General features: G+C 50.7%; 1 protein-coding gene across 2 annotated transcripts; it reads right to left on the reverse strand.

The window, feature by feature from the left end:
- Positions 1-681: 681 nt before the first annotated feature.
- Positions 682-22,160, reverse strand: GNG10 (G protein subunit gamma 10). 2 transcript variants are annotated; one of them, XM_038770322.1, is made up of 3 exons: positions 21,887-22,160; positions 5,745-5,876; positions 682-1,703 (listed from the first exon to the last, which is right to left on the reverse strand). In XM_038770322.1, exons 1-2 carry the CDS (start codon positions 21,965-21,967, stop codon positions 5,751-5,753), a joined length of 207 nt encoding a protein of 68 aa, XP_038626250.1. In that variant the 5' UTR covers positions 21,968-22,160; the 3' UTR covers positions 682-1,703; positions 5,745-5,750. The 2 variants fall into 2 exon arrangements, with proteins under 2 accessions (XP_038626250.1, XP_038626251.1); XM_038770323.1 differs by having other exon boundaries at positions 5,734-5,876.
- Between the last annotated feature and the right edge of the window lie 90 nt (positions 22,161-22,250).

Consider the following 22,250-nt stretch of genomic DNA (forward strand, 5'->3'; position numbering starts at 1 on the left):
ATCCCGGCTCTGCCACTTGTCAGCTGTGTGACTTTGGGCAAGTCACTTAACTTCTCTGTGCCTCAGTTCCCTCATCTGTAAAATGGGGATTAAGATTGTGAGCACCCCGTGGGACAACCTGATTACCTTGTAACCTCCCCAGCGCTTAGAACAGTGCTTTGCACATAGTAAGCACTTAATAAATGCCATCATTATTATTATTATTATAAGTGGCGGAGCCGGGATTTGAACCCATGACCTCTGACTGCAAAGCCCGGGCTCTTTTCCACTGAGCCACGCTGCTCCTCTAGATACAGGGTAGATACAAGGTAATCGAATTGTCCCACATGGGGCTCCCAGTCTTCATCCCCATTTTCCAGATGAGGGAACTGAGGCCCAGAGAAGTGAAGTGACTTGCCCAAGAAGTGAGATATGAAGCAGGGTGAGATGACCGTCTGAAAGAGGCCTAAGATGATTTTTTTTCCCGGTCAGCCCAAAGAGCCAGGTCTCTTCATTCGTTCAATAAATACGATTGATGATGATGATGATATATTTTCCAGGATTTACCCAGAAATGGCTCGGTAGAACGCTGAAAACCAAGGACCGCGACACTCCCCTTTCCGACAAGCAGACCCCCCCCAAACCTTTAACATTCCACACCCGATCGTGAAATTCCCTTATAATAAAACAGGACGGACCCGATTACTAAGGAAAGAAATTTTATTTTCACGCTACTGAAAGCCAAGACGTGGAAAACAAAAATCAACGGAATGAAACCACTTTGGAAAAAGGGGAAAGTAGCATTCTTTTAAAAGTCTTCCGCAAAACTCCAAAGGCACACCACCGCTAATGAAAAACTCACCGGAGCTTAAGAAGTCAAACGCTATATGCTTTGGAAATTTCGAATACTGATTTTTCGTTGCACCTCCGACCTAATCTCTGTTAGTCACGTTATAAACGTGTTCCTTTTAGTAAAAAAAATAAGAAACGATGCGGTGTCTTTTTAGGCACAAAAAGAATACCGGCGTCGAAGAGAAGCCGCAGATGAAGATATAAGAACCGAACGCTCGGAAATCATACAATTTACGGTCCGGCAATTTAATACGCAACCCTCTGTTGGGCTTTCAAAATCCAAACCGGTCGAAAAGACGGCGCCAAATAGTGTTAAAAATAAAAGATCATTTCCCGTTTAGGGACATTCTGACAACGGTGCCAAGTAAAGCCAGTTCCCTTTTCCTTTTCATAAGCACTTGGGTGAATCTTCATTTAGAAAACTGCAAATTCCAAGGGGAATTGCTGCAGAATCTAGGCAAGGCTAACGGCAAGAAGACAAAGTGATTCGGTAAAAGATCTGTTTTCCTTCCCAAAATGGAAACATCCAAGTAAGCAAGTCCAATCTCATTAGAAACTCAATTACGAAAAGAGGATCTTTGGGGGACGTTTCAAAATAGAAAACAATTTACCAATATTTCCAATGTTTTCAAAACCCCAGTAAATCCTTTAGCGTTTATCCCCTTAGGCGAGCCGAAACCCCGTTTATCCGAGTCAGGGTTCGGCCTTTGCATATACTGCAGACGAGGCATTGGGAAAAAAAGACTCATAAACACTTCAAACACTGTTCGGTCCACGCAAAAATAAGGGAAGAGGGGAAGGATTTTCTTGGGACAAGGAGGCAGTTGTTGAACACTTCGGGCTCGACGAGAACTCTCCGATCAACTTCTCCCCTACAAAAGGAAAAGAGCGGTTGAGAGGTTTTCCCGACGGCAGCGCGCCTTCCCCCTCTCTTAGGGCCCGCCATTTCCAATTCCCGGTGACCGAGAATTCCCGGGTTTCCCCAAAAGGACCATTCCATTTTTGCCGGCTTTTGTATCCATCAGACGGGCCCGCGCGCCGGCATCCGAAACGGTCGGGACCAAGCGAGGCTGCCCGGCCTATTTGGGATAATTCGGGGGAGAGACGTGAGCCCCAAAAATCTGTTTCCGACCCAAGCGGGCGCTGGACCGTCCCCTCCCCACCAGCCGACCGTTCCCGCCTTAGGTCACAGGGAATGGCATCTTTAGTCTACCCCCACTCCAAGCCTGGAATTGTACGAGAGAATCCCCTTTCAGACCCCGAAGAGATTCGGACATCTGCCCAGGAACGTCCCACTTTTTAGTCCCTGGCTTTTCACCCACGTTCCGGCGGCGGCGAACCCTCAAAATTCCCCGGAGAAAGGCGAATGAAACCAAACCAGAAAAGCTCCGAGGCGGGAAGATTCTCCAGTTGGCAAGGGACGGCCCGTTACGGGAATAAAACGGCGGTAATTCGCCGTCAACTAGAGGAACTAAAGCGCTTAGCACAGTGCTCTGCACACGGTGAGCGCTCAATAAATACGATTGATTGATTGATTGATCGACACGGGAAACGTCGGGGTCACTTGTCGGCCTCTTCGAACCGTGGATATCTCCGGACGCTTTATCGGCCGGCGCGACCCGAAGGACGGACGCGAGCGCTCGGTGATTTTCGCCTTGAATTTTTAGGGCAAAAATCAATCAATCAATCAATCGTATTTATTGAGCGCTTACTATGTGCAGAGCACTGTACTAAGCGCTTGGGAAGTACAAATTACAAGTACTTTTTTACAAATACTTGTACAAGTACTTTTGTACAAGTACAAAAAAAGCTGCCTTCCACCCCAGAACGCAAATACCGCTGAGGAGTCTAATAGAGACTCTCCAGTCGCTAATCAATCAATCAATCGTATTTATTGAGCGCTCACTGTGTGCAGAGCACCGTACTAAGCGCTTGGGAAGGACAAGGTGGCAACAGAAGAAGAGGCTTTTAAACGAGCAGTCATTAAAAAAAAACCCAAACCCAAAGCAGTGGCTTCCCATTTCTCTCTCTTAGCTGCGACTGCCGAGGTGTATCAATCAATCAATCAATCGGATTTATTGAGCGCTTACTGTGTGCAGAGCACTGTACTAAGCGCTTGGGAGGGACAAGTGGGCAACATATAGAGACGGTCCCGACCCAACAGTGGGCTCGCAGTCTAAAAGAAAGTAACCGTAAGGAAGCTATATTGAGGCACCGCTCGTTCCCGCCGATGATAAATACGGTTTATAGCCCTTGGCTGACGGGACCCCGAGCGAAGGGACGGAGCGGGGCCGTCCCAAATCAGACCAGGAAAAAAATTCCCAGGAAGCAGGGCGGAAAGGAAAGGAGGAAGGGAAATGAAAGGAAGGGGAGGGAATGTTTCTAGCCCAGCCTTCCCCAAGATTTTGCAGCCCCGGGGGGAGAAGCGCTTGCGCGTAGGGAGGCCGCGGCGAGATCCGCGGTATCGGAGCTGAGGAGAGGGAAATTAAGTCGCGGGAATGGAGCTGGAGTGGCAGGAAGCGGGCACGGAGGAATAAGCAGCAGCACGGATTCCCGGAGAGAGCCCGGGCTTGGGAGTCGCGGGGGGAGGGCGCTTCTCTGCTGTGTGACCCTGGGCAAGCCGCTCAACTTCTCTGTGCCTCACCCGTCAAAGGGGGATGAGGACCGTGAGCCCCACGTGGGACAACCTGCCGACCTCGTGTCTCCCCCACATAGCGCTTACGAAGAATAATAATAATGTCGGTCTTGGTTAAGCGCTCACTACGTGCCAAGCACTGTTCTAAGCGCTGGGGTGACGATGGCATTTCTGAAGCGCTTACTACAAGGTCATCAGATTGCCCCACGTGGGGGGCACGGTCTTCCTCCCCATCTGACAGATGAGCTCACTGAGGCCCGGGGAGGTGAAGCGACTTGCCTAAAGTCCCACAGCCGAGAGGCGGCGGAGGCGGGATTCGAACCCACGGCCTCGGACTCCCAAGCCACCAGGCCACGCCGGAAACCGAGGCAGAGCCTGTAAAGGGTTGGGAGAGAGCCGCTGTCACGCGAGCGCTTAGTACGGTGCTCAATAAATCCCGCTGAATGGGTAGCTCAACAGGAAAAGGGTCGGATGCATCACTTCTGAGGATAATCAGAGGAGTGAAATCCACTCCCCTGCTTTTAGACTGGGAGCCCACTGGTGGGTAGGGACCGTCTCTATATGTTGCCAATTTGGACTTCCCAAGCGCTTAGTACAGTGCCCTGCACATAGCAAGCGCTCAATAAGTACGATTGATGATGACGGGTAACTCCCCCCGGCGAAGCCGAGAACTCGGCCGATCCTGATTTTCAAGGCGCGGAAGCGGGTCCTAGGATCCGGCCGGTCATTCAGAAGCAGCGCGGCTCAGCGGAAAGAGCCCGGGCTTTGGAGCCCGAGGTCACGGGTTCGAATCCCGGCCCCGCCAACTGGCAGCTGGGTGACACTGGGCGAGTCACTTCACTTCTCTGGGCTGCAGTTCCCTCGTCTGGAAAATGGGGATAAAGACCGTGAGCCTGAGCACTTTGTAACCTCCCCGGCGCTCAGAACAGTGCTTGGCACATAGTCTTTTAGACTGTGAGCCCACTGTTGGGTAGGGACTGTCTCTATACGTTGCCAATTTGTACTTCCCAAGCGGTTAGTACAGTGCTCTGCACATAGTAAGAGCTCAATAAATACGATTGATGATGATGATAGTAAGCGCTTACTAAATGCCATCATCTTCTAGACCGTGAGCCCGCTGTCGGGTGGGGACCGTCTCTATATGTTGCCGACTTGGACTTCCCAAGCGCTTAGTACAGTGCTCCGCACACAGTAAGCGCTCAATAAATACGATTGAATGAATGAATGAATGACTGAATTCAGGCCACCCACTTGTGCAATCGCCAGCGACACCTGACGCTGGTTCGACCACCCGCCCGCTGTGAGACCTTGGGTAAGTCACTCGCCTCTTCCCCCCGCTCTCAGTTTCCTCATCTGTGAAACGGGGGCGCGAGGCTCGTCGTCCCCCCTCCATCCCCCCGTCTTACCTCCTTCCCTTCCCCGCAGCCCCTGTGTATATGTTTGTACAGATTTATTACTCTATTTATTGATTTAATTTACTTGTACCTATCTATCCGATTTATTTTCTTTCGTTAACATGCTTGGTTTTGTTCTCGGTCTCCCCCTCCTCGACTGCGAGCCCACTGTCGGGGAGGGACCGTCTCTAGATGTTGCCAACTTGGACTTCCCAAGCGCTTACTACAGTGCTCTGCACACAGTAAGCGCTCAACAAATACGACTGATGATGATGATGACCGTCTCTATATGTTGCCAACTTGGTGCACACGGTAAGCGCTCAATAAATACGATTGATTGATTGATTGCGGCTGATTGATGGATTGATTGCGCCCTTTGACGCCGGCTCAGTGGAAAGAGCCCGGGCTTTGGAGTCGCGGGTCACGGGTTCGACTCCCGCTCCGCCACGTGTCTGCTGTGTGACCTTGGGCAAGTCACTTCAATCAATCAATCAATCAATCATCGCATTTATCGAGCGCTTACTGTGTGCAGAGCACTGGACTAAGCGCTTGGGAAGTACAAGTTCGCTTCACTTCTCCGGGCCTCAGTGAGCTCCCCTTGCAACCTCCCCAGCGCTTAGAACAGTGCTTTGCACATAGGAAGCGCTTAATAAATGCCATCATCGCTATTATTATTATCTGGAAAATGGGGATTAAGACTAGGAGCCCCACGTGGGACAACGTGATCACCCTGTATCCTCCCCAGCGTGGAGAACAGTGCTTTGCACATAGTAGGCGCTTAACAAATACCAATTATTATTATTATTATTATTATTGGACGGCGCGGCCCAGTTTTCAGCGCGGTGCCGGGCCCGGGGGAAGCGTCTAACCAACCTCGCGATTACCTGACTTCAGAGTAAAGCACAGGACCGCGGCTCGCGGAAAGGGTTGCTCCCGGCCGGGACGCCTACCAGCAGAGCGTCTTTGCAAGCGTTCTGCACGCAGTACTGCTGGAGCTCTGCAGCCGCCTGGGACACCTGCAAGCGGGAAAAAAAACAGCGCTTTGCACGTAGTGAGCGCCCGTTGGGTCGGGACCGTCTCTACATGCTGCCAGCTTGGACCTCCCGAGCGCTTAGTCCAGTGCTCCGCACACGGTAAGCGCTCGATAAGTACGATTTGATTGATCGGCGAGTGCCACCATCGCCGCCAAAAGAAAGACCACCCGGAGAAATCGGCTCCCGCGCCCCGATCCGCCCACCGGACGCGACGGAGGAGACGCGGCGACGTTCGAAAATGTAGTTTCCGTCCCAAGTCCGGGAATCGCTCCGGTCTACCGGGCCGGCGCTTAGTACAGTGCTCTGCACACAGTAAGCGCTCAATAAATACGATTGAATGAATGAATAGTACTCTCCCCCTCCTCCATCCCCCCCACCTTCCCTCCTTCCCTTCCCCACAGCACCTGTATAAATGTATATACGTTTGTCCGGATTTATTACTCTATTTATTGATTTATTTTACTCGTACCTATCTATTCTATTTATTTTCTTTTGTTAATATGTTCTGTTTTGTTGTCTGTCTCCCCCTTCTAGCCTGTGAGCCCGCTGTCGGGTAGGGACCGTCTCCAGATGTTGCCGACTTGGACTTCCCAAGCGCTTAGTACAGTGCTCTGCACACAGAAAGCGCTCAATAAATACGACTGGTTGATAGCAAGGTTTTCGCGGGGGGGGCTGAAGAGATATATAACTTGTACTTCCCAAGCGCTTAGTACAGTGCTCTGCACACAGTAAGCGCTCAATAAATACGATTGATTGATTGATATATGTATATATGTTTGTATGTGTTTATTACTCTATTTTATTTGTCCATATTTATTCTATTTATTTTATTTTGTTAATGTGTTTGGTTTTGTTGTCTGTCTCCCCCTTCTAGACCGTGAGCCCGCTGGCGGGTGGGGACCATCTCTATATGCTGCCAACTTGGACTTCCCAAGCGCTTAGTACAGTGCTCTGCACACAGTAAGCGCTCAATAAATACGATTGATTGATTGACACATGTATATATGTTTGTATGTATTTATTACTCTATTTTATTTGTCCATATTTATTCTATTTATTTTATTTTGTCAATATGTTTTATTTTGTCGTCTGTCTCTCCCTTCTAGACTGTGAGCCCGCTGTCGGGTAGGGACCGTCTCTATATGTTGCCAACTTGGACTTCCCAAGCGCTTAGTACAGTGCTCTGCACACAGTAAGCACTCAATAAATACCACTGAATGAATGAATGAATTCTATTTATTTTATTTATTCTATTTATTTTATTTTGTTAGTATGTTTGGTTTTGTTGTCTGTCACCCCCTTCTAGACTGTGAGCCCACTGTTGGGTAGGGACTGTCTCTACATGTTGCCAGCTTGTACTTCCCAAGCGCTTAGTACAGTGCTCTGCACACAGTAAGCGCTCAATAAATACGATTGATTGATTGATATATGTATATATGTTTGTATGTGTTTATTACTCTATTTTATTTGTCCATATTTATTCTATTTATTTTATTTTGTTAATATGTTTGGTTTTGTTGTCTGTCTCCCCCTTCTAGACCGTGAGCCTGCTGGCAGGTGGGGACCATCTCTATATGCTGCCAACTTGGACTTCCCAAGCGCTTAGTACAGTGCTCTGCACACAGTAAGCGCTCAATAAATACGATTGATTGATTGACACATGTATATATGTTTGTATGTATTTATTACTCTATTTTATTTGTCCATATTTATTCTATTTATTTTATTTTGTCAATATGTTTTGTTTTGTCGTCTGTCTCTCCCTTCTAGACTGTGAGCCCGCTGTCGGGTAGGGACCGTCTCTATATGTTGCCAACTTGGACTTCCCAAGCGCTTAGTACAGTGCTCTGCACACAGTAAGCACTCAATAAATACCACTGAATGAATGAATGAATTCTATTTATTTTATTTATTCTATTTATTTTATTTTGTTAGTATGTTTGGTTTTGTTGTCTGTCACCCCCTTCTAGACTGTGAGCCCACTGTTGGGTAGGGACTGTCTCTACATGTTGCCAGCTTGTACTTCCCAAGCGCTTAGTACAGTGCTCTGCACACAGTAAGTGCTCAATAAATACGATTGATTGATAGTAGTGATGGCAACAGCGTCTCGTTCATTCATTCGATCGTATTTAGTGAGCGCTTCCCGTGTGCAGAGCACTGGACTAAGCGCTTGGGAAGTACAAATCGGCAACATGTAGAGACGGTCCCTACCGGACAACGGGCGCACAGTCTAGGAGGTCATGGGTTCAAATCCCCGCTCCGCCACTTGTCGGCTGTGTGACTTTGGGCAAGTCACTTCACTTCTCTGGGCCTCAGTTCCCTCATCTGTCAAATGGGGACGAAGACTGTGAGCCCCCCACGTTGGGCAACCTGATCACCCTGTAACCTCCCCAGCGCTTAGAACAGTGCATTGCACGTAGTAAGCGCTTAATAAATGCCATCATTATCATTATTATTATTATTACTAGGAGGGGGAGACGGACGGCAGAACAGAACGAGCAGACAGGTGTCGGTACCATCGGATTCGTTCGGCGCTCACCGTGCCGACAGCACCGTACCAAACGGTGGGAATGGGACACGGTCCCGGAGAAGCAGCGGAGCCCGAGGTCACGGGTTCTAATCCCCCACTTGTCAGGCTGGGTGACTTTGGGCAAGTCACTTCACTTCTCTGGGCCTCAGTTCCCTTGTCTGTCAAACGGGGGTGGAGACTGGGAGCCCCGCGTGGGACAACCTGATCACCTTGTATCTCCCCCGGCGTTTAGAACAGTGCTTGGCACATAGTAAGCGCTTAACAAAAACCATCATTACTATTATTATTATTATTATTATTATTATTATTATCCCGCAGGGGACTCACATTCTAAGTCATTAAAGGGCCCGTGGGGATGCTGGAGGAGTCCGTTCACTTCTGAACGTGCAGAGGCCCGCAGGGCATCATCATCATTAATCGTATTTATTGAGCGCTTACTACGTGCAGAGCACTGTACTAAGCGCTTGGGAAGTACAAATTGGCAACGTATAGAGACAGTCCCTACCCAACAGTGGGCTCACAGTCAAAAAGGGCACTCTCCTAAGCGCTCAGTGCAGTGCTCTGCGTGCGGGAAGCGCTCGCCGAGTACCGCCGATTGAGTGAAAGTACCTCCAAGCGGACAACACACGCATCTGAGTCATTCGATCGCATCTCCCGGGCGCTTACCGCGTGAAGGGCACTGTGCTGAGCGCTTGGAAAGTACACGCATCCCGACGCACCCTCCCGAGCAGTCGGGGAACAACGCTCCGTTCCCAGGAGGTGCTCCGCGGAGAAGACGGCCAAACAGTAGCGTTCGGGCCTCGGAATCCACCCGACGTGCCAACGAACCGGATAATTGGCAACTCTCCGCTCCCGTCGTAGATCCAGTCGGTCGAGGCCTGAGAAACGGGACCCTGGCAAACTGTCTGTAAGCGCACTGGGCTTTAAAGGCAACGATTGATCCGGATTTGGGGCTTTAAAGGCAACGATGGATCCGGATTTGGGGCTTTAAAGGCAACGACGGATCCGGATTTGGGGCTTTAAAGGCAACGATGGATCGGGATTTGGGGCTTTACAGGCAACGATGGATCCGGTTTGGGGGCTTTAAAGGCAACGATGGATCCGGATTTGGGGCTTTAAAGGCAATGATGGATCCGGATTTGGCGCTTTAAAGGCAACGATGGATCTGGATTTGGGGCTTTAAAGGCAACGATTGATCCGGATTTGGGGCTTTAAAGGCAACGACTGATCCGGATTTGGGGCTTTAAAGGCAACGACGGATCCGGATCTGGGGCTTTAAAGGCAACGATGGATCCAGATTTGGGGCTTTAAAGGCAACAATTGATCGGGATTTGGGGCTTTAAAGGCAACGATGGATCCGGATTTGGGGCTTTAAAGGCAACGATGGATCTGCATTTGGGGCTTTAAAGGCAACGACTGATCTGGATTTGGGGCTTTAAAGGCAACGATGGATCCGGATTTGGGGCTTTAAAGGCAACGACGGATCCAGATTTGGGGCTTTAAAGGCAACAATGGATCCGGATTTGGGGCTTTAAAGGCAACGACTGATGCGGATTTGGGGCTTTAAAGGCAACGACGGATCCGGATTTGGGGCTTTAAAGGCAACGATGGATCCGGATTTGGGGCTTTAAAGGCAACGATGGATCCAGATTTGGGGCTTTAAAGGCAACGATTGAGTGGGATTTGGGGCTTTAAAGGCAACGACTGATCCGGATTTGGGGCGTTAATGGCAACGACTGATCCGGATTTGGGGCTTTAAAGGCAACGATGGATCCGGATTTGGGGCTTTAAAGGCAACGATTGATCGGGATTTGGGGCTTTAAAGGCAACAACTGACCCGGATTTGGGGCTTTAAAGGCAACGACTGATCCGGATTTGGGGCTTTAAAGGCAACGATGGATCCGCTTTTGGGGCTTTAAAGGCAACGATGGATCGGGATTTGGGGCTTTAAAGGCAACGACTGATCCGGATTTGGGGCTTTAAAGGCAACGACGGATCCGGATTTGGGGCTTTAAAGGCAACGATGGATCCGGATTTGGGGCTTTAAAGGCAACGATGGATCTGGATTTGGGGCTTTAAAGGCAACGATGGATCCGGATTTGGGGCTTTAAAGGCAACGACTGATTGGGATTTGGGGCTTTAAAGGCAACGACGGATCCGGATTTGGGGCTTTAAAGGCAACGACTGATCCGGATTTGGGGCTTTAAAGGCAACGACTGATGCGGATTTGGGGCTTTAAAGGCAACGACGGATCCGGATTTGGGGCTTTAAAGGCAACGATGGATCCGGATTTGGGGCTTTAAAGGCAACGATGGATCCAGATTTGGGGCTTTAAAGGCAACGATTGATTGGGATTTGGGGCTTTAAAGGCAACGACTGATCCGGATTTGGGGCGTTAATGGCAACGACTGATCCGGATTTGGGGCTTTAAAGGCAACGATGGATCCGGATTTGGGGCTTTAAAGGCAACGATTGATTGGGATTTGGGGCTTTAAAGGCAACAACTGACCCGGATTTGGGGCTTTAAAGGCAACGACTGATCCGGATTTGGGGCTTTAAAGGCAACGATGGATCCGCTTTTGGGGCTTTAAAGGCAACGATGGATCGGGATTTGGGGCTTTAAAGGCAACGACTGATCCGGATTTGGGGCTTTAAAGGCAACGACGGATCCGGATTTGGGGCTTTAAAGGCAACGATGGATCCGGATTTGGGGCTTTAAAGGCAACGATGGATCTGGATTTGGGGCTTTAAAGGCAACGATGGATCCGGATTTGGGGCTTTAAAGGCAACGACTGATTGGGATTTGGGGCTTTAAAGGCAACGACGGATCCGGATTTGGGGCTTTAAAGGCAACGACTGATCCGGATTTGGGGCTTTAAAGGCAACAACGGATCCGGATTTGGGGCTTTAAAGGCAACGACGGATCTGGATTTGGGGCTTTAAAGGCAACGACGGATCCGGATTTGGGGCTTTAAAGGCAACGATTGATCCGGATTTGGGGCTCTAAAGGCACCGATGGATCCGGATTTGGGGCTTTAAAGGCAACGACTGATCCGGATTTGGGGCTTTAAAGGCAACGATTGATCCGGATTTGGGGCTCTAAAGGCACCGATGGATCCGGATTTGGGGCTTTAAAGGCAACGATGGATCCGGATTTGGGGCTTTAAAGGCAACAATGGATCCGGATTTGGGGCTTTAAAGGCAACGACTGATCGGGATTTGGGGCTTTAAAGGCAATGATTGATCGGGATTTGGGGCTTTAAAGGCAACGATGGATCCGGATTTGGGTCTTTAAAGGCAACGACTGATCCGGATTTGGGGCTTTAAAGGCAACGATTGATCGGAATTTGGGGCTTTAAAGGCAACGACGGATCCAGATTTGGGTCTTTAAAGGCAACGACGGATCCGGATTTGGGTCTTTAAAGGCAACGACTGATCTGGATTTGGGGCTTTAAAGGCAACGACTGATCCGGATTTGGGGCTTTAAAGGCAACGACTGATCGGGATTTGGCGCTTTAAAGGCAACGATGGATCCGGATTTGGGGCTTTAAAGGCAACGACTGATCCGGATTTGGGGCTTTAAAGGCAACGATGGATCCGGATTTGGCGCTTTAAAGGCAACGATGGATCCAGATTTGGGGCTTTAAAGGCAATGACTGATCTGGATTTGGGGCTTTAAAGGCAACGACGGATCCGGATTTGGGGCCCTTTATGGGAAACACTTCAACGGAAGTATTGCTTTTTTCTTTTAACGCCACAGGATTTGCTCAGGCGATAGGGCGGAAGGGGAAAGGAGTGTGGGCGGAGGAGCAGAGCCTGGCAACTTGGCAGAATAATAATGATAATAATAACGACGGCATTCGTTAAGCGCTTACTAGGTGCGTAGCACTGTTCTAAGCGCCGGGGGGATGAAAGGCGATCAGGTGGTCCCGCGTGGGGCTCCCAGTCTTCATCCCCATTTGACAGAGGAGGTCACTGAGGCCCAGAGAAGTGCGGTGACTCGCCCAAAGCCACCCAGCTGACAAGTGGTGCGGAGCCGGGATTGGAACCCACGACCTCTGGCTCCCAAGCCCGTGTTCTTTCCGCCGAGCCGCGCCGCTTCTCTGATGGCGTCTAGAAGTGATATTTAACCGGGCGGAGGGGAAGGTACATCTTCCCGTTATTTCTGGCCAGGCAATATCACGTTACACCGTTCATTCAATCGTATTTACTGAGCGCTTACGCCCTGAGAGGACCATAAACCCGGCCCCTGGCTTATCGATGGCTTGAGTGAAAGAGCGGCTCAACTTGTTGAAGAGCTGGGGGGAGATGGATCGCTGTTCAGCGCTTAGAACAGTGCCTTGCACGTAGTAAGCGCTTAACAGAGGCCATCGTCATTATTATTATTACTATTAAGTAGCCACTGCCTTTAGGGCCCGCACAGATCTCCCAAGCAAAAAATCCCGGGGGTGTGAGAAAAAAAAAGGGGGTGGATCGCCGCTGCCCGGGAATCCGACCCCTGAATAATAATAATAATAATAATAATAATAATGATGGCATTTATTAAGCGCTTACTATGCGCAAAGCACTGTTCTAAGCGCTGGGGGGGGATACAAGGCGATCAGGTTGTCCCACCAGGGCTCAAAGTCTTCATCCCCATTTTCCAGATGAGGTAACTGAGGCACAGAGAAGTGACTTGCCCAAAGTCACGCAGCTGACAACTGGCAGAGCTGGGATTTGAACCCGCGACCTCCGACTCCAAAGCCCGGGCTCTTTCCACCGAGCCGCGCGGCTTCCCTAATCCTGCAAGCGAGCTACAGAACCGTCGGCGGACGGGTCCACCGGCGTCTCGGGGCCGCTCGCGCCGACCCAAATTCCGCCTCGGCGCCACCGTGGCACTTGGCGCCGGGAAGTGAAATGGAAGCGGGGAGAGGCCGGATTTGAAGCCGTCGATCAACGACGGGGAAGGACCGGCCAAGAAGAGAAAGAGGGGCCGGGAGGGAAACGGAGGAAGAGGAATGCAACAGAAACGAATCAGGACACCCGCGGCGGGGCCAAAATCACGCCCCGGTCTTCGGTTGTGCCGTCCGGCCGCCGACGTAACTGAACGAAGAAAGGCTTTCGGAATTCCCAGGAATCCTCGCTGGGGCTGGTTTCCCGTCCTCCGAATTTGGGGAGCGGATGTGTCACCGCAGGGCCTTGGCTACAGGGGTTCGGGGCCGGGGCTGATGTGGGAAGAAATGGGAAGGACCTTGGCGCTCAGAGTTATGGCGGGATTCTCTGAAAGGAAACGATTTCTCCTGGGAGTGTCCGGACGTGCGTAATTAAAGACCCCGACCAAATGGGAGCACGGGATTTCTGGGCAAGTCGTTTCACTTCTCTGGGCCTCCGTTCCCTCCTCTGTAAAATGGGAATTAAAACTGTGAGCCCCCCGCGGGGCAACTTGATCACCCCGTAACCTCCCCGGCGCTTCGAACAGTGCTTTGCACATAGTGAGCGCTTAATAAACGCCATTAGTATTATTATTATCATTGTCCGTGGCGCGGCCTCGGGCCTCAGTTACCTCGTCGGTGAAATGAGGATGAAACCCTACTCCCTCCTAGAGAGTCCCACGGGGGACGGGGACCGCGTCCAATCCGATTAACTGGTATCCACCCCAGCGCTTAGTACAGCGCTCCGCCCGTAGTAAGCGTTTAACAAATAACGAGATGAATATAAGTGTTTATATTACGTTTGAGAGCGTGCCGTAGACTCGGTAGATGCGATGGCTGCTCTCAAGGAGTTAATGATTCGGTGGGGAAGCACAATAAAATCATTTACAGATGGGAGGGAGAAGGAACAGCGGCCGGGCAGACGAATTAGCGCTTAAACGGCAAAATGGGACGATACAGAAGTGCTCTGTAGTGAGCACACAAGTGCGTAGTTGTTGCAGAAGCGGCCAAATGGTAGCTGAGGAGGAGAGTAACCGGGAGAGGTTTCCCGGAGGAGGGGCGGGATTTGAGGAGAAATGAACTGGGAAAGGTTTCCCGGAGGAGCGGTGATTTCGGGAGGGCAGTGGGGATGGGGAGGAAGTTTCAGGCCAGAGATTGGAGCCGGTGGGAGAAACGAAAACGAGGCACAGCCAGTGGGTCAGTTTGAGGGGAACAAAGACGGGGAACTGAGGCGAAGGGGGAGAAGGAATCGGGTGAACGGAGGGAGAGAGCTCCGCCCTGGGAATACACATGAAAATCAATCGTATTTATTGAGCGCTTACTCTGTGCAGAGCACTGTACAAGCTGGCAACATCTAGAGACAGTCCCTACCCAACAGTGGGCTCACAGTCTAGAAAGGGGAGACAGAGAACAAAACCAAACATACTGACAAAATCAAATAAATAGAATAGCTAGGTACAAGTAAAATAAATAGAGTAATAAATATGTACAAACATATATACTGGTGCTGTGGGGAAGGGAAGATGCGGGGGATGGAGAGGGGGGCGAGGGGGAGAGGAAGGAAGGGGATACAGATGAAAAGAACAGTGTTCTTCCGCACATAGTAAGCGCTCAGCCGATGCCATTATTAGTAGCATTATTAAGTGGAAGGGGAAAACAGTTCAGTTGAGATGCAAGGGCTGCGCGAGTCAAAAACAGTGCTTTGCACATAGTAGGCGCTTAATAAAGGGCCGTTCGAGTCAGTATTTCACTTTCGGCCCGCCGCTCTCCTTCCTGGGGAAACGGGTGAGAAGATCACAGAGGCCTAGGAGACGTTTTCTGACCGCGGCAGATGATTTTAAAAAATACAAAAAAACGAGGCAAAAAAACCCCCCTCGCGCTGATTTCCGGGGGCAGGTCGGGTGCTTTTTCAGGGCCTGAGCTGAAAGCAGCCACCGGAGCAGAAATCGCGGCCTCGTTTACCGAGAACGTCACTCGCCCAGAGGATACGATTCTCTTTCTCTCTCTCTATGGCCGTATTGTACTTCCCAAGCGCTTAGTACAGTGCCCTGCACACAGTAAGCGCTCGATAAATACGATCGAATGAATGAATGAATGAATGAAAACGCTTTCGTGTTCCAAAGACAGGTGTGGCATCTAGACTGCGAGCCCGTCGTCGGGTAGGGAGCATCTCTACAAGTTGCCGCCGCGGACTTTCCAAGCGCTTAGTACGCTGCTCTGCACGCAGGAAGCGCTCAATAAATACGACTGAACGAATAAACTCACCTCTTCTCTCAGGTGGCCACATCTTCCCGTCCCACGCGCAATCTGGCAAACGGGGCCGAAAGGATTACTGGGTTTAAATTCCTTTTTCAATGTGTGCCGCATATATATGTATATATATATGCACCTGTATATATGGATATATGTTTGTACATATTTATTACTCTATTCATTTATTTATTTATTTGACATACCTATCTATTCTATTTATTTGATTTTGTTAATATGTTTGGTTTTGTTCTCTGTCTCCCCCTTTTAGACTGTGAGCCCACTGTTGGGTAGGGACTATCTCGATATGTTGCCAACGTGGACTTCCCAAGCGCTTAGTACAGTGCTCTGCACATAGTAAGCGCTCAATAAATACGATTGATGATGATGATGGGCCGGTTGTGTTTGTCGCTTTGTAGTAGTTGTGAAGCGCTTCCTCCGTGTCAAACCCTGTTCTAAGCACCGGGCCGGGTCCAGATTAAATAGGTCGGACACGGTCCCCGTCCAGTCGCAGTCTCAAGTAGGCGGGAGAACCATCATCATCATCATCATCATCAATCGTATTTATTGAGCGCTTACTATGTGCAGAGCACTGTACTAAGCGCTTGGGAAGTACAAATTGGCAACATATAGAGACAGTCCCTACCCAACAGTGGGCTCCCAGTCTAAAAGGGGGAGACAGAGAACAAAACCAAACATACTAACAAAATCAAATAAATAGAATAGATATGTACAAATACAATAAATAAATAAATAGAGTAATAAATATGTACAAATTCCCATTTTACAGCGGAGGAGGCCGCGGCGCGGAAAAGCGAAATGACTCACCCACGGCCGCGCGCGGCAAGCGACGGGCCGAGCCGGGATTGGAACCGGGCTCGGTGGGGAAAACGCGGGCTTGGGAGTCGCAGGTCATTCGTTCATTCAGTCGTACTTACTGAGCGCTTACTGTGTGCAGAGCACTGTACTAAGCGCTCGGGAAGTACACGTCGGCGACGTCTAGAGCCGGTCCCTACCCGACAACGGGCTCACAGTCTACGAGCGGGAGACAGGCGACCGAACAAAACACGTGGACGGGCGTCCAGTGGTCAGAACAAATAGAAATAAAGCTAGATCAATCAATCGTATTTATTGAGCGCTTACTGTGTGCAGAGCACTGTACTAAGCGCTCGGGAAGTACACGTCGGCGACATCTAGAGCCGGTCCCTACCCGACAACGGGCTCACAGTCTAGGAGCAGGAGACAGGCGACAAAACAAAAGATGTGGACGGGCGTCCAGTGGTCAGAACAAATAGAAATAAAGCTAGATCAATCAATCAATCGTATTTATTGAGCACTTACTGTGTGCAGAGCACTGTAGTAAGCGCTCGGGAAGTACAAGTTGGCAACATATAGAGACGGTCCCTACCCAACAGCGGGCTCACAGTCTAGAAGGGGGGCAAAATAAATAGAATTAGTAAATAGGTACCAGGTCGTGGGTTCTAATCCCGGCTCCGCCACTCGGCAGCTCTGCGACTTTGGACAAGTCACTTTTCTGCGCCTCGGTTTCCCCATCGGTAAATCGGGGATTAAAGCTGTGAGCCCCACGTGGGACAACCGGATTACCCCGTATCTCCCCAGTGCTTGGCACGTAGCAGGCGCTTAGCAAATCCCACCGTTACCATTACCTCTGCACCAGGACCATCTCTACACGTCGCCGACCTGGACTTCCCAAGCGCTCAGTACGGGGCTCTGCACGCCGTAAGCGCTCAATAAATACGCCTGAATGAATGAACGGGCCACACCGGCGGATGGGTTTTTGCAGGAGTCGTATTATTCTTTTCTGCTCCGCCACCGGGAATCCGAAGGGTGTAACGCTACGCTTCTTCGAACTTTAAGACGAGTGGAAAAACCGCCTCCGCCACCGGAAGCGCTTACTATGTGCCAGATTCAGGGGAGAAAGGAGCGCCTATCCAGGGCCACAAACACGGAGGGGTTCCCCAGTCGGGGGGGAAGGGCTACAGGGACTGGGCTGAGCGCCATCGCTGCTGCTTGGCTGTTGGCGGCGCGGCTCAGCGGAAAGGGCCCGGGCTTCGCAGTCCGGGGTCACGGGTTCGAATCCCGGCTCCGCCAACCGTCAGCTGGGGGGCTTTGGGCAAGTCGCGCAACTTCTCTGGGCCTCAGTTCCCTCGTCTGGAAAATGGGGGTGGAGACCGTGGGCCCCCCCGTGGGACAACCTGGTCACCTTGGAACCTCCCCAGCGCTTAGAACAGGGCTTTGCACATAGTAAGCGCTTAATAAATGCCATCATTATCATTATTATTATTAATCAAGCAGCAACAGTGGCAAGACCGTAGAAGCGGGAACTACTTACTCTCTCCCCCCAGGCTCTCCTCCTCCCTTTCCTTTTTCCGTCCCCCCCCTTCCCCTTTTCCAACTTTCCCATTTCCCCTCCTTCACCTCTCCTTGTTTTCCGCACAAAAGCTCCCCGGTCGTATTCATTCATTCAATCGTACTTATTGAGCGCTTACTGTGTGCAGAGCACTGTACTAAGCGCTTGGGAAGCGCAAGTTGGCAACATATAGAGACGGTCCCTACGCAACCGTGGGCTCACAGTCTACTTTGCCCATGGTTAAGTGTCTAGACCCCAAGGAAGGAGGCATCAATAAAACAGTGCCAGCGCTTAGAACAGTGCTTTGCACGTAGTAAGCGCTTAACAAATGCCATTATTATTATTATTATCAATAAATATTACTACTCTGAATCGTCTCTGCTTACTCTACTGGTGTGTTATTGGATATTAATAATAATAAGGGTAATCGCATGACGATGATGGCATTCGTTAAGCGCTTACTACGTGCCAGGCACTGTTCTAAGCGCTGGGTTAGATGCAAGGGAATCAGGTTGTCCCACGGGGGGCTCACCGTCTTCATCCCCCTTTTCCAGATGAGGTGACTGAGGCCCACAGAAGTGGCTTGCCCAAAGTCACCCGGCTGCCGAGTGGCGGAGTCGGGATTAGAACCCGCGACCTCTGCCCCCAGCCCAGCAAAGCCTTCATTCGTTCACTCAGTCGTATTTATTGACTGTGAGCCCAATGTTGGGTACGGACTGTCTCTATATGTTGCCAATTTGTACTTCCCAAGCGCTTAGTACAGTGCTCTGCACATAGTAAGCGCTCAATAAATATGATTGATTGATTGATTGAGCGCTTACTGGCCGCAGAGCACCGTACTAAGCCCTTGGGAAGTACGTGGCTCAGTGGAAAGAGCCCGGGCTTCGGAGTCCGAGGTCACGGGTTCAAATCCCGGCTCCGCCACCCGTCAGCGGGGTGGCTTTGGGCAAGTCACGTCACTTCTCTGGGCCTCAGTTCCCTCATCTGGAAAACGGGGATGAAGACTGCGAGCCCCCCGTGGGCCCGCCCGATCACCTTGTAACCTCCCCGGCGCTTAGAACGGTGCTTTGCACATAGTCAGCGCTTAATAAAGGCCATTCTTCTTCTTATTATTATAAATCGGCAACATATAGAGGCGGTCCCTCCCCAACAACGGGCTCACAGCCTGGATCTGTCCCTCGTCCCCATCCTGGCTCCAAAGTCACCTCCTCCTCCCCGATAAAATACAATATCGCCCTCTCGAATTCCCAGCACGATGGTTTGAGTCGGGTTTGTGCGGTCCGAGGAGCCATCCGTGCCAGCTGCCCACCAGCACCATGATCCCCTTGTCTTTCAAAAAGGTCCCAAGCAACTGTCCAAACAATGCGGGCATTCCGGGGCCCATCCATCCATCCATGCATCCATCCATCCCTCCAGGAAGCACGTCCCGTCCTGACATCCCGGGATCCGCGGCCGGCCCGGCAGAGTGGAGGCCTAACTGGGGGGAATGGTGGGAGGAGAGGGGATAACCCCACCGGGAGAAAGGGGAAAGGGGGAGGAAAGGATGAGGAGAGAGGAAATCGATGCCAGGGCGCCGGAGCTGGGTTGGATTCAAAAGTGGAAAAAAGTGCCTTGGGGAAAGATCCGAGGGGACGGAGCATTCGCTCAGTCACTCAATCGTATTTACTGAGCCCTTACTGTGTGCAGAGCACTGTACTAAGCGCTTGGAAAAGTAGAATACAGCAAGAGAGAGAGAAAGAGCGGCTGCAGGGCAGGGGAATGATGCTCCCCAAAACAGGGCCAAACAGAAGGGGGGTCACCTAAGGGCAGAGGTTGCAACAGAACTGGGTCTTAGCAACTTGGTTCATTCATTCAATTGCATTTATTGAGCGCTTACTGTGTGCAGGGCACTGTACTAAGCGCTTGGGAAGTATAATACAGCAATAGAGAGAAAGAGAAGCTCCAGGGCAGGGGAATGACTCTCCCCAAAACAGGGACAAACAGAAGGGGGGTCACCTAAGGGCAGAGGTTGCAACAGAACTGGGTCCTAGCAACGTGGTTCATTCATTCATTCAATTGTACTGAGTGCTTACTGTGTGCAGGGCACTGTACTAAGCGCTTGGAAAAAGTAGACTACAGCAAGAGAGAGAGAAAGAGTGGCTCCAGGGCAGGGGAATGACTCTCCCCAAAACAGGGACAAACAGAAGGGGGGGGTCACCTAAGGGCAGAGGTTGCAACAGAACTGGGTCTTAGCAACTTGGTTCATTCATTCAATTGCATTTATTGAGCGCTTACTGTGTGCAGGGCACTGTACTAAGCGCTTGGGAAGTATAATACAGCAATAGAGAGAAAGAGAAGCTCCAGGGCAGGGGAATGACTCTCCCCAAAACAGGGACAAACAGAAGGGGGGTCACCTAAGGGCAGAGGTTGCAACAGAACTGGGTCCTAGCAACGTGGTTCATTCATTCATTCAATTGTACTGAGTGCTTACTGTGTGCAGGGCACTGTACTAAGCGCTTGGAAAAAGTAGACTACAGCAAGAGAGAGAGAAAGAGTGGCTCCAGGGCAGGGGAATGACTCTCCCCAAAACAGGGACAAACAGAAGGGGGGGGGTCACCTAAGGGCAGAGGTTGCAACAGAACTGGGTCTTAGCAACTTGGTTCATTCATTCAATTGTATTTATTGAGCGCTTACTGTGTGCAGGGCACTGTACTAAGCGCTTGGGAAGTACAATACAGCAATAGAGAGAAAGAGAAGCTCCAGGGCAGGGGAATGACTCTCCCCAAAACAGGGTCAAACAGAAGGGGGGTCACCTAAGGGCAGAGGTTGCAACAGAACTGGGTCCTAGCAACGTGGTTCATTCATTCATTCAATTGTACTGAGTGCTTACTGTGTGCAGGGCACTGTACTAAGCGCTTGGGAAAGTAGAATACAGCAATAGAGAGAGAGAAAGAGAAGCTCCAGGGCAGGGGAATGACTCTCCCCAAAACAGGGTCAAACAGAAGGGGGGTCACCTAAGGGCAGAGGTTGCAACAAAACTGTGTCCTAGCAACGTGGTTCATTCATTCATTCAATCGTATTTATTGAGCGCTTATTGTGTGCAGGGCACTGTACTAAGCGCTTGGAAAAGTAGAATACAGCAAGAGAGAGAGAGAAAGAGCAGCTCCAGGGCAGGGGAATGACTTTCCCCAAAACAGGGACAAACAGAAGGGTGGTCACCTAAAGGGCAGAGGTTGCAACAGAACTGGGTCTTAGCAACGTGGTTCCTTCATTCATTCAATCGTATTTATTGAGCGCTTACTGTGTGCAGGGCACTGTACTAAGCGCTTGGAAAAGTAGAATACAGCAAGAGAGCAGCTGCAGGGCAGGGGAATGACCCTCCCCCAAATAGGGCCAAACAGAAGGGGGGTCACCTAAGGGCAGAGGTTGCAACAGAACTGGGTCTTTTAGCAACTTGGTTCATTCATTCATTCAATTGTATTTATTGAGCACTTACTGTGTGCAGGGCACTGTACTAAGCGCTTGGAAAAGTAGAATACAGCAAGAGAGAGAGAAAGAGCGGCTGCAGGGCAGGGGAATGATTCTCCCCAAAACAGGGACAAACAGAAGGGGGGTCACCTAAGGGCAGAGGTTGCAACAGAACTGGGTCTTAGCAACTTGGTTCATTCATTCAATTGCATTTATTGAGCGCTTACTGTGTGCAGGGCATTGTACTAAGCGCTTGGAAAAGTAGAATACAGCAACAGAGAAAGAGTGGCTCCAGGGCAGGGGAGTGAATCTCCCCCAAATAGGGCCAAACAGAAGGGGGGTCACCTAAGGGCAGAGGTTGCACCAGAACCGTGTCTTAGCAACTTGGTTCTCTTTGTACCCACCCAAATGGTCTCGGGAAATACGAGTGACTGATTGAACTGGGCTCCCAAGCAAGGCAGGCAATCCCCTCCCTCCCGCTTACCTTGATCCTCTCCACCCCTGCCTCCAGTTTCAGCTGCTCCACTAGGCGTTGCATGCTGCTCAGGTTGGAGTTAGAAGACATGGTGCTGCTTGCTTTCGAGCAGGGACGGACCGACTGACTGAGGAGCAGAGAGGCGGGGAGGCTTTCTCCCAACCGGCAGGGATGGGCCGCTTCCCCGGCGGGCAAGGAGAGCAGGAACTGAGCTCACGTAATGGAGGAGGGAAAAGAAAGGGAGGGGGAGGAGAGAGAGGAGGAGGAGGAGGAGCTGGAAGGAGGGAGGTGGAGGAGAAAGAGAAGAGGAGGAGGGGGGAGGAACGAGAAGAAAAGGAGGAGGAGGAGCTGCAAGGAGGGAGGGGGAGGAGAA

This window comes from Tachyglossus aculeatus, chromosome X3, assembly GCF_015852505.1.
Source record: "Tachyglossus aculeatus isolate mTacAcu1 chromosome X3, mTacAcu1.pri, whole genome shotgun sequence".
Lineage (NCBI taxonomy): Eukaryota > Metazoa > Chordata > Mammalia > Monotremata > Tachyglossidae > Tachyglossus > Tachyglossus aculeatus.

Bases quoted from the DNA above. Each gene is read 5' to 3' on its own strand.
- GNG10 (XM_038770322.1), bottom strand. From the start codon at position 21,967: ATGTCTTCTAACTCCAACCTGAGCAGCATGCAACGCCTAGTGGAGCAG. The intron at 5,877-21,886 runs GTAAGCGGGAGG...TCCCGCTTGCAG, and splicing joins CAGGGGTGGAGAGGATCAAG to GTGTCCCAGGCGGCTGCAGA.